The sequence below is a fragment of the Colossoma macropomum genome, unplaced genomic scaffold, assembly GCF_904425465.1.
Source record: "Colossoma macropomum unplaced genomic scaffold, Colossoma_macropomum, whole genome shotgun sequence".
Lineage (NCBI taxonomy): Eukaryota > Metazoa > Chordata > Actinopteri > Characiformes > Serrasalmidae > Colossoma > Colossoma macropomum.
This window is the reverse complement of record NW_023494807.1, coordinates 17,606,525-17,622,357: the sequence shown is the minus strand read 5'-3', so window position 1 is coordinate 17,622,357 and position 15,833 is coordinate 17,606,525. Positions and strand designations below refer to the sequence as shown.

At 38.8% G+C, this 15,833-nt stretch overlaps 1 protein-coding gene across 1 annotated transcript in view; it reads left to right on the top strand.

Annotated features, from left to right (window-relative positions):
* LOC118797101 (CUGBP Elav-like family member 5) overlaps positions 1-15,833 on the top strand; it is a 228,095-nt gene that overhangs the window by 200,250 nt on the left and 12,012 nt on the right. Inside the window, exon 7 of the mRNA XM_036556330.1 lies at positions 10,000-10,144. Coding sequence (XP_036412223.1) covers positions 10,000-10,144 — 145 coding nt within the window. The remainder of the gene's footprint in view (positions 1-9,999; positions 10,145-15,833) is intronic.

Genomic DNA, 15,833 nt, shown 5'->3' with positions numbered 1-15,833 from the left:
TGAAACATGAACCTCACCTGTACTCACAAGTTTGAGACCCAATCTGACCAGACCCGACTCATACTGCTAAAATTGAAACCCAAACCGGACCCGAATCCGCAAGAGACAAGAGACAAGTGCGGACTCAATGCCACACAGAGACATCCAAATTTGTCCGCTCCTGCATGATATCCTTCCATCTGTGTTTAGACAGCCTGTCTTATAAATGCATTCTTCCACAACATGCACATCACTACGCTGACTGTAATTTACAAAGTACAATGTAATGTTTGTAGCAAAACAGTGGTTTACAGTCAACCTTGCCAGTGCTGAAACATCTACACACCTGAAGGAGTTGACATACAGTTTGGCCAGCCCACATTGAGCAGGGTTTAAACTACCACTAAAATATTATCAGATCTTCGCCATTCACTTTTAACAGAGCTGTTGTTTGCTGCTATGCATGAAGATGGGACGTGCAACTTGTTGACATTTACATAGAAATATTTCTTCAAATAAAAACATCAGCCCTGAAACACAATATTTTCTCGGGGTCTGTTTTTGCTTTGCTTTAACTTTTATTTTTTATTTCCACAATGCACTTACAAACATAATAGTAATAATAATAATAATAATAATAATAATAATAATAGCAACACTGTGATAGCATGGGAGTTGAATCTTAATCTTTGTCAAATAAAATGAACATAATAGAGCAGTTATCATGTTGTGGTTGTAGTGTACTATCATCTTTATTCTGGCCACAAAACTGTAATTAATCTAGTTAGAAAGAACAGAATTGATAATGTCACATAAACTTCACCGTCCAATGTGACTGCTTAGCCTCATGCTTTTTGTCTGAGGCGGTTTGGCTGGATCTGCAGAAGCTGAGATGTGACAGTGTCCTTCTAAAGCCTGAAGCTGTTTTTTCGGATGTCTGAAACCTGATGCTGTGGTCTGAGGATGTGCTAAAATGTACACCCAATCATAGATGGCTTGCTGTACAGGCGTAATATCTTTCTGTCTTCTTGCATTTGATATGTGTGTGTATTTGTGCATTTGACCACATACTGAAGCTGGTGTATCTATGCTGTCAGTGTGTAAGGCCCTCTTTGACGTCTAACCGCTGCCCAACAGACGGAAACCCCACAGGTATCCCACAATCCACCTGCTCTCTGCCCCTTAACACAGTAAACACTGAGGACCCCCACCTAGACTTAGCTTTCCACAGATACACATACACACACACACACACACACACCCACACACACACACCCTCCCCTCTACAATCACAGCTCTGTTTGTAGGAGATGAGCGTAAATGATTTCAATTCCATGTGGATTATTAAAATGGGAACGGCTAGCACTTCAAACATTTCCTTAAACAGTGAAATTCAGCCCGGAGGGAGCGGTGGGAACACACTCTCCCCACAGCCGCCAGCCATTCATACACATTCTCATACACTTTCCACACGGACTCTGTACCTCAACTACACACACCTACACAACCAAAAGGAACACTTCAAGGAAGCAGTTTTCCCATTTTAACCCTTAGAAGTCATTTTGCTATATTACTCAAATGTTATTACATTTACATTTACATTTGACATCAACAGCTTCCAATCTTTTTTGTTTTTTGTCTATTTCTCCTCTTGTTCTGATATAAAAACATTGAAATTTGTCAAAAGATTCTTTCTGTAAAACAAAACTGTATACACAACAATAACTTTTCACATTTTTTTAAGTATCTCCTTTATACAGTCAAAAATCATGCAAAAGTCAAATGAAAATAAAAACACTTCTAAGTGAAAATAAGTTATCAAAGTTATCATTTATATATATATATATATATATATATATATATATATATATATCACACACACACACAGAGAGAGAGAACACACCACTTCTGTATATTTCAGTGTACAATTATTGTTTATTTCCTGAATTTAACATATTGGAAAAAACAGAATATAAAGTGGCCGTGCAAAAGTTATGGCACATTTTATATTTAATTTTTGTTCAGTATGTTAAACCTAATTCTAAAAAAGGATGTGTTCACCTATTTTCACTTTGAAAATCAACAAAACAACATTTCCTTTGACCAGGGGTGTTCAAACTTTTGCATATGACTGTCCTTACAAACTCAAACATGGTGTTGATTCAAAGTTTCTAATCTGCACTTTCCACAGAATTTCTCAGCTTGTTTCAGTGAGCTATTAATACAAACACAATATCACATTACACCATGCTTTTCACAGCTTCTGTGGGTTGATTGTCTGCATTTAGGCTCATAATATGTCACACATTCAGTAGTTTTTTGTGTTAATGTGTACAAGCAGGGCTGTTCCAAACTGAGAGTTTTAAACTGTGAATTTTTCACACATTCAGTGGTGCTCCATGCTACATCCCATTGGCTACATCGTTCCAGCGTAGGATGTGTCAGATTTAAAGTCCCTGCCAACCTCATTAGCATAGTAATCAGAGGATGTTCCGGAAAGAAAGTGATGCGTGTGTTAAATAGGGATTGGCAGGAGGGTTTGGGTTGGAAACTGTACCCGAGGTTAAAGGACCCTTATCATGGAAAAGCGAATTTTCCTCACTTTTTAAAACATGCTAATGTTTTAAAATGTACCATTCATTTCCAGTCTATATAGTGCACAATATGCAAACTAAGCTGTAAAAACAGCTGGTTTTGAAATCATTATGGTTGCAACATCACAACTACAAACATTGATATATGACCACAGGTTCAGCCTACAGCAGTTTAGTCTGCCCATTCACATTAAAGTGATATGGTTATTTAGGTGTGTAGTTTTCTAAATGCTAATTGGTGTCCATAAGCTCTCATTATTTGTTAGCTATGCTGCTCCAGTGTAGAAGCAGACTTCAATCATCAAACATGTCTTGGCTGATCAACTAGATTCAGGGTAAGGGGGAAAACTTTAATTTTTAGTGGGTACATTTAAACTGTTTAGTAAAAATGAAGAAGTCGCCAAACATTTGTGCAGTTTGAACCTTAGAGTTACACTGTAAAAAATTATTGTAACAAAAAGTCATTTTAGTGAACTAAAAGTAATGATTTCACAGAATGTAAGACACGGATTACTATTAGTTAACTTATTATTTGATACTGAATGAACTCAAAATTTAAATACGGCTGGGTTATGACTGTTTTAGATTAAATGGGAATTTAATCGATTCAAAATTTCTGCATAAATAAATAGTTAAGATGTAAACAAAGTCAGTCAGAGTGGTTTGATATGAAATGCTTTGTTCTTGGGAAACTTACCGAGTCAGAATTGTTCACAGTGGTGGTGATAGGGAACCAGAGATTCAAAGTGTTTAATGCCACTAAAAGCTCCCTCACAAAAAGCTGTTAAGTGAAATGGTTACAGATAGACTACCTGATGTCTAAAACATTGTTTTACAAATGTTTTGTGATAAGATTTTGGCCTACAATATATCTTTAAAAGCCATTTTACTTTACTCTGTGTTTATCATCCTGTATGGGAAATTTGTCTTTCAGCATGGCTCCATTAAACAAACGTTAAGAACAATAAACAGTTGAATAGTACACAAACTCTTATAGTGGCGTTATAAAGCAAAATAGTCCCCAAAGAAAAGTTATCTTTCAGATTTCCACCATTTTACCATCATTAACATTACATATAAAACCTCAGTGTAGGTACACTGTAAATAAAATGGCTACATTTGCGTTATAGACATCACAAACCCCTGATTCCTGTCAGCAGCAAATTGGGTACATTCATCTAAATTGAACTATTTCACATAAAACTACTTTGAATGACTGACTATGCCTCAACAACTGAATTATACAGAAATTTAGAAAAATCACTGGCATTCCCCTTTAAAAAATGCTTTTACGGATAACTGACCACAGCCAATCAAACTGGTCCTTGTTCAGTTCACACTGAAATTCCACAACCCATGAGGGCTAGGACTTGACGAGATTAGCGCTGAGCTAAACAGCGAAAAAGCTCGGTAAAGTCAGCTATCACCTGTGAGTGGTTCCAAAACCGCAGTAAAGGATTATCCAGCTCTTTCCTGACCGCTGAATCTAAACGGCTTTCAGGCAGTTTGGGATGATGTGGCTGTCGCAGCCCTGGAATGAGAGATGGCGATTGTTTGAGAGAAGGAGTAAGTGGAAGAGTGTGAGGAGCACCTCTGCAAATGCGGTGGAGGAGGACAAGATTCAGCTTCAAGCTGTCAGACAGGCTGCAAATGGGATTTTGGGGCAAAAAGCAGGAGGAGACCATTCTAGAGAGGAAGAGAGAGAGGAGGAAAGAGAGAGAGAGGGGAGAGACAGTGAGAGAGACAGAGAGAGTGACAGACAGAAAGATAAACGAGGAGAGGGAGAAAAGATGTGTGACGTGCCAAGTAAGCAGGACAACACACATCTCACAAGCAGTTTGACCAGCCATACTGTCAGATAGACCTGACACCAACATGAGAGAGAGACCGACTGATAAAGAATAAGGACAAGAGGAAGCTAGGAGCCACACTTGACCCTCCAAACCCCAGATTTTAAAGACCAGTAAAGCTCCCCAACTGACCGGTCTATGCTCCATCCACAAATGTGTTATTTCATAGTTATTGTTGTGAAGTTAGACAAGCTTTGCAGAATGTTGGCAAAATTCTCTTTGGTAATAAAAGACTGTAGAGCACACAGAGGTTGCACCACCTATTCATTAACAGTGTCAGTGTATGTTTTGAACATGCAGGTTCATTGGGTTATAAAAGCGGAGGAGGAGGAGGTCACTGGGTACAAAATGAATGGGAAAACTTGTAACACGTCCAGCCCTTCAATGAAAAGAACTGCAGGTTATTTCGCTAAGCACAAACGCGTAAAGTTTTTGCTGTTTAGGAATGTCCCACCCCCTCAGTTGAAATAGAGATTTTTGATTGGTTCTGGAATGTAACAGCCCATGTGCTAACCAGGAAAAGAAAGTATGAGCATATGACTCCAGTCTTAGTCAGTTTAAACTGGCTTCATGTTAATGACGTTTAAAGCTCTTGATGGCGTATCTCCAGCATATATTACTGATCTGTTGAAACCCATTTAGACCACTTCACTCAACTCTGCAATAGCATTCCAGAGAATCTAAGCAATGCAAGCGTGATTTGTGTTTTTACATCTGGAATAAAAACGTATTTGTTTAGGCTAGTATATACCTAGCCTTGCAGGGCCAGAGGTGTTCTCATAATGAGAATACAGATCTGGGCATAACCTGTTAAACTTTTGGTTCTGCATTGTGGCGAAATCTGCCACTAGCAAGACCCCTAAAATCCACCCCCAAACTCCTTTAGTCTGTGCTCTTTTAACATCTGCAATACAATGACAATAAAGCAAAACAAGCTTGCTATCTTTATCTAACTGAATCTTTTTCTCTCGCAAAAGGTTTATTTTTACAATATGTACCATATCTAACTCCTCAAGTAGAGTTTTTGGGGGGACTTTTCAGCAATGATAACTGGCATTACATACACAGGCTAACAACAAGCTTGTTGTTCAGGGGACACTATTGACAAGTGCACCATTGCCCCCCTACTTTAAGATCCACCTTCACAAGGTGTTGGATTGACCTTAAAATTTCTGACTCAATTTGTTCCCACCCTAAAACGTCTACTGAGTACTGTAGCTGATATGCATATATTAAAGCATATATAGGACAAAAATGGAGTTGTGCTCACAATTTCTCATTAGGTTGAAAAGGATTTTTGCCAAGAATCTGTAAAGCTTGTCCAACTTAGCAATAGCTGTACAATACAACATAATTTATGGCTAGCATCAGCTGCTATGAAATATGCATTTGTGGGTGGAGCACAGATAGGTCAGTTTGACTCTTCTTTGCTATTCTGCGCTTTAAAGCTGTCATGATTACTCAAACCTGATTATTCATTTAAAAAAATCATTGGCAGTTAGTTAGCAGTTTGCATGATGATAATGCATATTTTAAACTCTCCTACTTTTCTCTCTAAAGGCATAGACGGAACAAACATGAACAGACACGAACCGACTGATATTTGCAGTTCTCCTTAGAATGTTCAGAAAAAGAATCTACAAGTAAAATGAACTAAATAGTCCTTCAACAATCAAACACAGGTATCGAACACCAGCCAAGCATTTGTGTTTGTGTGTGTTTGTCCCATCAGTGTACTCTAGCCTTTACAATAAGAAACAACCCAACAGACACCTGTTCATAAGCATTTGCCACATGAAAAGGTGTCTTTGTTTATCTGTTCCAGTAAAGTGTAATGAACATTTGAACGTTTGTTATCGCTCAGTTTCATTATTTAGCCACTTAAAACAATCTGATTACATGATTGATCATCAAAATAATCAGTAGACCACCAGATCACTACTATAATCGACTGTGACAGCCCTACCTCATTTATATCACCCTGCCGATCAGATAGAAAAGAGGACAAAGAAGAATGCGCTGGTGAAAGACAGCAGGGTACACGTTGATGGTGATATTCTAAATATGAGTGAATAATGTCTAAGGGAGTGGGTTGTAGAAACTAATATTGACAGTGTCTGCTACTGCCCCCTTGTGTCTGAATCTATGACTACACAGCTCCTATTCCACAAGCCTGAAACAAAAGTAATCGAAAGATAATCTAAAAACAAATCATGTAAAGCGCATTAGCTTGACGCACCGTATTTGTAGTGTTAATTGTTATGTGTTCTCAAAACTCATTCTATTGTCTGTTAAATACAATCTTATTGGTTCTTATCTAATGTTCAAACAGTCTGTTTGCAGAACGCAGGCAAACAGTGAGCGGAAGAGATGGAATGAAAGAGACAGAGCAAGATCCTGTTATGAGGGGCTACTTCAGCACCCCTGCAGACACACTTATTTCACCAGTTTACATATTTTCTCCTGGCAGTCTTGTGCTTTCTTTCCCTCGAACTGACACACACCTATAGTCTCTGGCTCTTTTTCTCTTTCTCTATCACACACACACACAAGCACATAGTGTCTGTGACAGTGCTGAAAGCCTCTACAGCTTCTACTGATAGCACTGACACATGGCTGAAGTAGTAATCCAGAGGGCAGAGATCCACTGCACAGAGCACTGTGAAAACAATGTGACATGTAAAAGTAAAGCAAAGAGGGAACTATGTTAACATGTGGTCTTTAAAGGGACACTCCGGGCAAAATAAAAAGTATAACCATCCCTACATCTGTTGTAAACATGCCTACTCATCTCCTACAGTGATGTTGCGGTAGCCTCTAGAGTTAGATTTTCAGATTTAAAGACTAGAAAAGCCCTTTGAGATGATGTATCTTGAAGGTGTCCGGGACTTTTGAAAAACTCCCAAGCACTCAGGGGCGGCTACTTCAGGGCAGGAAGTTTTTTTTTGTCTTTGCTGACTGTCTAAAGCAGAAAAAACTAGATAGGTAAAGTGTCTGAGAGGAAGCTAAATATCATGTCTGCTTTGTTTAGCCTAGAGATCTGTGGCTACACTAGCAGTCAGGATTTCTGGGTATTGTAGTGAGAGAACATTGAAAAACAAAGACACAAAAAGGTAAAAAGGTCTGCATGCAAAGGCTGCACATGCACAGTGTACATATGATTAATATCGCATAAATATTTCATAAATACTTCATCGCCTATGTGCCAGTACCAAACATGTTTAGTTGAAAGGAAAAGATGTTCCCCTGTGAATTTGGCTAGCTGACACATGGAACCAAAAATACCACTCGATTCATTTCTTTACATTCTGTTTGAATTCTGAATTTCTGAAAGGTTGTCATCCAGCTAAATAATAGACCAACAGGGCTGTACACATACTTTTACTAAATAAATCAGTAGATAAGCTAAAGCTAGCTGTCACTTTAACGCTAGATGAGCGACAGCTGTCTCCTACATGGAGAAACTTAAACTCTGCTACATAACATTGACATGATCATGCCATAAACATATCACTGCAGACGTCATATACCGACATGAATTGTTTTGACAGATTTTGTTCAGTAATATAACAGTGTCATGTCACAATTACCATTAATTGTCATGACAAATGTCATAATGTTTGATATCTTGTGAGTTAAAGTGTAAAGTTTGCTTCCTGATCTTCTGATCATCTCCAGCCGTCACAGAGATTTGTTAAATTCCATCACCAGCACACCTAATTTAACATAATGATACACTGTAAAAAGTGGCTCATCAGGTCTACCTAAAAAAAAAAAAAATCACTTAATGTGGTAACAAGTAAATTAACTAGTTTTATTCAACCTAAATGAATGCTTTGAATGAACAATTCTTTCAATATAGTTTTTAGGTTGAATAAAACTAGTTCAATTGCTTGTTACCACATGAAGCAATTCTTTTAGGTAGATCTGAAGAGCCACTTTTTACAGTGTGTATTGAATAGCTAAACCAGGTATTAGATGATGATTACATACAATGCTGGGATGCCATGAGGAGAGGTTTGGAAATGGGTAAATACACACACTGCCATACATAAAATCACTGTGAAATTATCAGATTCTGATTTATCTGAGTTTAATTTTTTATCTGAGTTTAATATTATTTAAAAAACGAGTTTTAGTCCATTGGCGGAGCCTTATTTTAGCCACGCCCCTGCATTTTAGAGCAGGAAGTGAGACAGGTGGTCGATACAAACAGGCTAAAAACTCGCTAACATGCTCCTCATGAAGCACAGTCATTACATATGCATGCTAATGCTTTAGCTTATAGATCTGCGTGTCCTGGCCTGTTTATAGGCAGCTATAGATTAGATGGTGTGGATATGGAGCCAGCTGTGGTTTCTTGGCCTGTGTGATCATTTGCCTCCCTTAGGAAAATCTAACAAGCCCCAGATTTTTATTTCTACTTAATTTATTTATTTTGACAGGGGAAATCCCACTGAGACTCAAAGCCTCATTTTTAGGGCAACCCTGTTTATAATATATGCACATTTACAAAGCACATATACATTAGCATAAAGCCATTTAATAATAGAAATAAGAAGATAATGCACAAAGCTGTTTATCGTTTAACGTTATCTGAATACAAGTATAACCCAGAATTATCCAGTATCTAATATTATTATTGTTGTATTATGATTAGAACTATTATCAGTAGTAGTAGATGTTGTACTACCAGTGTGAGTAGTAGTGTATTATTATCAGTAATAGTAGTTATATTAGTGTATTAGTAGCAGTTGAATTGGAATTGTGGAAAGTATTATTATTTGTAATTAATGTCATTATTATTAGAAATTGAAACCTTACTATATGGACCAGTTCTACCGAATTAGTTAATTAGATTCCACAGTAAAAAAAAAAATCATTAAAAAAAAACTATTAAGCATTCAAACATGCTTAAGCAGTAAGATAGTAATAAGCTAAATATATACATAATCATTTATAGGGTACTTACTATTAGGACCTGTTACAAACTCTAACCCCTGAATTTCAACTTGTCAAAATAATACCTAACTTTTTTTTGCATTTATTTTTTTATGTTGTTTTTGAAAAGATTTTTTTCATTTCTTTTAAATTGAAGCTAAAAGATTGTAGTGTTGAACATGAATCTGAACATGACAGTAGTGAAGGAGAACGCAGCCTGTGACGGCCACACTCCGACAGGTCGGCCTTTAAGCTCATTGATTCAGTGAGTGGTTGCTATAGTGACAGGCTTACTGTAATTACCTTTTTCTTATTTGGTGGTGGTGATGGTAGTGGTTGGGGGGTGTTAGAGTGGATTTGTGTTAATTTATTTAATGATGAGTGTTTGAGTGCTTCGGCTTCATCACTTATTCACACTAAGACACTAATGTACATACATGCAGTGTGACAGGCTCCCCTGAGCACGAGTGTGCACGTTTGGGGCGGGTTCATGAAGATTAAATATTCAATTAGCGCTCGTGATTATTTCTCATGTGTGCATTTATGTGCGTGTACAGTTTTTCAAATCTTAATGAGTATTTCCTAATGTGGAAATCTCTCCACCCTTTCCCTCTCTCTTTCTCTCTCACCCTCAGCTGATGCAGCAGCAGGCAGCCATAATGGCGGCATCTCATGGAGCTTACCTTGCGCCTAGCATGGCGTTTCCAGCAACGCAGATCCACCAAGTGGGGGCACTCAACATGAACGGCCTGCCGCCCACTCCCATGACCCCAGTGTCAGGTCAGTCTGAGCTATCACTACGTCATCACACTATCACTGTAGCCCAGGGGTGTACAGTTTTGGTCCTGTAGGGCCACAGTCCAGGAGGGTTCACTAGCTCTTTATGAGCTCCACCTACTTTATTGCCCTACCTTATGGTAACTGTATACCAGCAATGTGGAGCTACAAGATAGGGGTTTCTAATAAAGTGGCCGCTGAATGTAGTGTATCAGCAACATATAGTCATGTCAGTTTTACCAGCAGTCTGAGTGTGACAGTTACCGTTCTCACAGAGCAAGTTTACCGAGATATACACAGGCTCCAACTAGTATTTGGATGTTTGTGCAGTGCGGAAAAATGCATTTCATTGTGTTAGGAAACAAAATGGCAAATCAAGGGGTGTTTATTTTAGACAGACCATTCCAAGACTGTCATTTTCTTTTTAGCCAAGTTTCAGCTCTTTATCGTTTCAGCAGTTTCTTTGCAGACATTTGCAGATTTGCATCCAAAATGCCTTTGTACACTTCCGATTTCTTGATCTCATCAATGAACACAAGCTCACTGACATCATTGTGAGAAAAATGGAACTTTGTTGTTTCCACCTCAATGCTATGCTGTAGCCTTAGTGACCAGAGAACCTACATGTACTCTGAGTTTTTATAGTGGTGTTGATAATGGTAAAACAATGGCGTTTTTTGCCTTATAATGCCCTGCATGTACATCTCCGTCGTTAACTGATTTTAAAAAATATGTTTTAGACCAAAACCTTGTCTCAAAATTATTGTCAGACATCAGGTAACTTATCCATAAACATTTCAAGTAATAACCTTCTGTGAGGGAGCTTTTAGAGACATGAGACATTCCAGACGTCTCATTCCTATCACCACCAGTTTGAACAATTCTGGTAAGTTTCTCTTGAATGGAGAATCTCCCATCAAACCAGTTTAAATGGCTTTGTTTAATTTTAATGATTTAATACTGCAGGATTTTTGAAAAACCAGTGGAATTCCCATTTTTGTTTAGGATCATTTCTTTGGAACTAGCAGTCCAACAGAAAGAACATTTGGTCTGCTTATTGTGTGATTATACAATGTTCTTACACTAAACACAGAGCTATAATACAAATTGGAAGCTAATCACTCTTAGTCTTTGGATTAGGATAGAAAGTGTGTGTGTGTGTGTGTGTGTGTGTGTGTGTGTGTGTGTGTGTGTGTATGTGTGTGTGTGACATCCTGACCTTCACATCCTCTGTGCTGTGGCATTTGAGAAAAGCTGTTGGTGGGGTTATAATTCCAGCCTGTAAGACTTTAGAAGAGAGCTGTCCCCTCTGTTTTTGTTTTTTCTCTGTCCCTCACACTGTCTCTCTCTTCCCTCTTTCTTTCGCTTTCTCTCTTCAGTCCTTTTAACTGCAGGCTTAATATTCAGTTTTTAATCAGAAGGCTTGCTATTCATTAACCACTATTTATTATTGTGTAACTAATATAAACTATTATTGCTATCAGTGTAAATACTTTTTACTGTTTGAAAATGCCAGCTCTTTGCATTGTGTGAAAGTTTTAAGACGAATAGAGCAATAGAAATGTTTGAAATAACTTGGAGTATAATCTTGCTACATTAATAGTGATTAAAGTTAAGCGTTTTCTTATACAATAGTTACCTTTTTTCGTACTGAAGAGCTCAGTGACTTTAAACATGGCACTGACATAGGATGACACCTTTGACACAAGTCAGTTCATGACATTGATCTGCTCTGATCAACTTTAAGTGCTGTTATTGTCAGATGGAAGCATCTAGGCACAACAACACATCAGCCATGAAGCGGTAGACCATGCAAACTCAGAGCAGGGCCATCAAAAAATTGCCTGTTTTTTGTTGCATCACTTACTACAGAGTTCCAAACTGCCTCTAAAAGCAACATCAGCACAAGAGCACTGTCCAGAGAGCTTCATGAAATGGGTTTCCACACAAGTCTAAGCACACAAGTCTAAGATCACTATGCATAATGCCAAGCGTCAGCTGGAGCTGTGTAAAGCATGTTGCCACTGGACTCTGGAGCAGTGGAAATGTGGAGCAATTAATCACGCTTCACTGTTTGGTGGTCTGATGGACAAATCTGGGTTTGGCGGATGCCAGGAGAATACTGTCTACCAAAATCCAAGTGCCAACAGTAAAGTTTGGTGAAGGAGGTATAATGGTCTAGGCCTGATTTTCAGGTTTCCAGTGAAGGGTCATGTTAATGCTACACAGCTGCTCTTTTGACTGAATGAGCAGAGAGAACTAACAGAGTGGAAGGCTTGTAACCACAATAAAAAGGGCCAACTCCATATTAATGCACATCATTTTGGAGTGGAATTTCCAACTAGGTCACATATATGTGATGGTCAGATGTCCACAAGCTTTTAGCCATATTGCATAAGTTATGCAGTGAGACATTTAATATTATATAGTTAAATTCCTCTCTCTCTATCTCTCTCGTTCTGTCTTCCTCTCCCTCTGCCTCTCTCTCTCTCATCACCCCAACCCCTGATTAGCAAACACAAGTTCTACGATTATCCACGTTTCCATGTGTCTCACTGCGCTGATGGCTGTGTCTGAGTAGCCCTTTTGTGCCCACTCGACATGATTGCAAAAATGAGGTGACAAAGCCAAGACAACGTTAACTGCTCTGTTTTCCACATTAACAGAGAACTAAAGCTGAAGATTAAGCCTGCTCCAGCATATCTGCAGCAACCCAGTGCACGGATGGCTAATCAGTAAAGGGTTTGCAAAAAGTAGGCCAGCTAAAGGTCACTTGTTAAAAGTCTTGAAGGATTTTCCAAAACACGTCCATGTTAACCCCATTTTAAACCCTCATGCTATTTTTTGGGAGATGCTGTAGCATCCTTTGTAAGTTTGTTGTTTTTGATGTACTGATTAAATATGAGCAGTGATGCTAACTACTACCCCTTTCCAAATTGAAGGCTTTTCTCGATGTGGATCAATTCCATCTTCTCCTCTCTGCAGGGGAGCTGCTGATCAAAGCAATAAAAAGCCTTTAATGTGATGGTTTAGCATGTTCGAACCTGTCAACGATGTTTTTTAAGCTATCTGGGTATGAAAAAAGAAAGCTGCCATTGGGCGCCTTCCACAGCAATCTGGAATGTTTTAATCTGAATGTGAAGCTTCACTTTTTCAGCAGTGTTTTAATCGAGATGTCCTGAAACATGTCAGAACTGGAATTAAAGCAGTAATGGAGGCAAAGTTGCTACCATGAAAGCTTTTTTGTCTATAAACTCTACAGTCCAAGAAAATGAAGCCCTTTCCAGCCCTTTCTGAGTTCAGTATGTCTGTGTAAGGTAGTGCATTTCTTTAGAGTTTGGTAGAACTCTACTCACACCGCTGGACTGGATGTTAATCTGAAGCTGGATGATATAGCCAGAACTCTTACTGCAGTATTTTTTTAATACCATTAGACTGCAATAATTTCATAATGCTCAGTTTTATGCCTGAACAGTATATTGAATCCAACAACAAAAGACACAGCACAGGACATATTGAGATATTTTTCTCAAACTCACAGCTTTTGCTGCTCTTCATATTTTCAACACTGAGAACAGCTAGCAAGCTAGCTATCTCCACTAGCTGTTCTACAGATTTGCACTGTTGTGGTCTCGCAAGCCACACTTCCACCTCAGAGAGTCTGGTGCATTTTGTCGCTTAACATGGCCAATAACCATCTACTTTGACAGGAAAGGGCCATTTGACTAATGTGCAAAATAAATGAATTGGACAGCCAAACAGAATGCAACTAAAAAAAATCCCAGTAGTTTTGGCCAGCCTAACATCCAATCAGAATCTTCATGTGAGGGCTAAGAGTATAGTGCTGTTGTAAGTGAATGGCTAGACTTCTTCTCCCTCCCTGCCAGGTTACCAGATTAAGGATCAGAGAGGCATAGTATTTTATTATTTTAATAATTTAAAAAAAATTAAGAAGCATTTCAAACGTTTGATCTTGAGAATTATCATTTTTATCACCCAGTTCTGTTAATCTTTGTTCTGCTGTTATAATGTATCAGAGTAATCAGCTTAGCTGGAATCAAGTTTTTCATTTCATTTTCATTAGATTTCATTGTATAGAAATGCCAGAACAGAAGAACAACTGTGTGTACAAGTGTGCATATACAGCCAGCGTGTAGTAGGACCTTGAAGTTCCCCTTATTACCTGGCAACACAGTAAAGACGTTTAGATTACAGTTTCTACTCTCTCAGTGGTTTGCATCTTTGGGGCAATGTGTAATTCTACACTCTTGTTTTGAGCGGATGAGTGACTTGATCATAGATCAGCGCGCCGATACACATGAAACACATAAGCCCCACCGGCCTAGTCCACAACGACCAGTCCGAGCACCAGCAGAATGCAGAAGATCAGCTTTCCCAGCCTGCCATGCTAATCAGTGCCAGAGGCTGGAGCTTGTTGCAGGTTTCTATTGATCTGTGGCAATCGATAGCATGGAAAAGAGGCAGCCGTCGCATATGCATTTCAGATGGGCATCACAGCTCCGTGCGGGAGTTTAACGAGAGAGATCCATGCTGCTGAACATGCGCTGGACACTCAGTCTGGGCAGTTAATGATTTGTTTACTTGCTAAGTTTGTAATGAAATACACTTCTTCTTTAACTTTTCTAAGTTGACGACCAGTTTAAAAAGTGCACAGAGATGTACAGAGTTGGCAGAATGAAACTTTTATCTGAAAGGTATTGTGATTTTTTTCTTGAGATTTTTGATTTGGTCATATTTTTATGTACAGTAATTCAGTTAGAACTCAAATATCAAAACAGGGGTGGTTGACTTTTTTAACAAATTATTCTGAGTGTAGGACTAGAAAACATTTGTAGTTGAGAATTACCAGTAAGAGTGAAATTTAGAAAAACCCATATGTAACATCTTTGTGCAAACTCAGTAGCCAGCATCTAGACCAGTGGTCACCAACTCTGGTCCTGGAGATCTACCTTCCTGTAGATCTACCTTCCTGCAATGTCTAGTTCCAACCACAATCTGGTCCAGCTAAATAACTTCTTCAGAAGTCCATGAATGGCTGGATCAGATGCATTAGTGTGAGGTAAAAGGGGGATCAGTAACATGCATGTTGGAACTAAATCCTGCAGAAAAGTAATAAGTATCTCCAGGAGAATGGCTGGTGACTGCTGGTTTAGACTTCATAGCCCCAGGGAACCTAAATCTATTCTCTGGGCACACAGCATACATGAACAAAGTATGTCCTATGAATACATTTCCAGTCTCTTGGTAGGCAGTCCTAATCTCGGGTAGTTCATACATAAGCTGTTTCCTCACCAATCACAAGGCTGATGTGAACCGTCCTGCGCACACAGCTTAAACAAAACTGTGTTCCCCAGCCATCTCCTGCTTTCAGTTCAAGTCAGAGAAACTGCGTAAGCCTAACTGAGCTAGCATCTATCAATTCAAGCACTAATCAACAAAATAAAGCTTTGTAATACCATGTCTGTCATAATCCATCCTGAGTGGGTTTGGGTCGAGCTTGGGTTTCAAATTTGAGCCACATATGACCCACATAAGCCAGCTATGTATCCCTAGGCTATGCATTGTACCTCTGTCTGAATGGAGAGCAATGTGGCCATACTGTGCTGCTGTGCAGAACTACATCTGTCATTCGAACATATTTACACATGTATATGTGCGTATAGTGTATAGA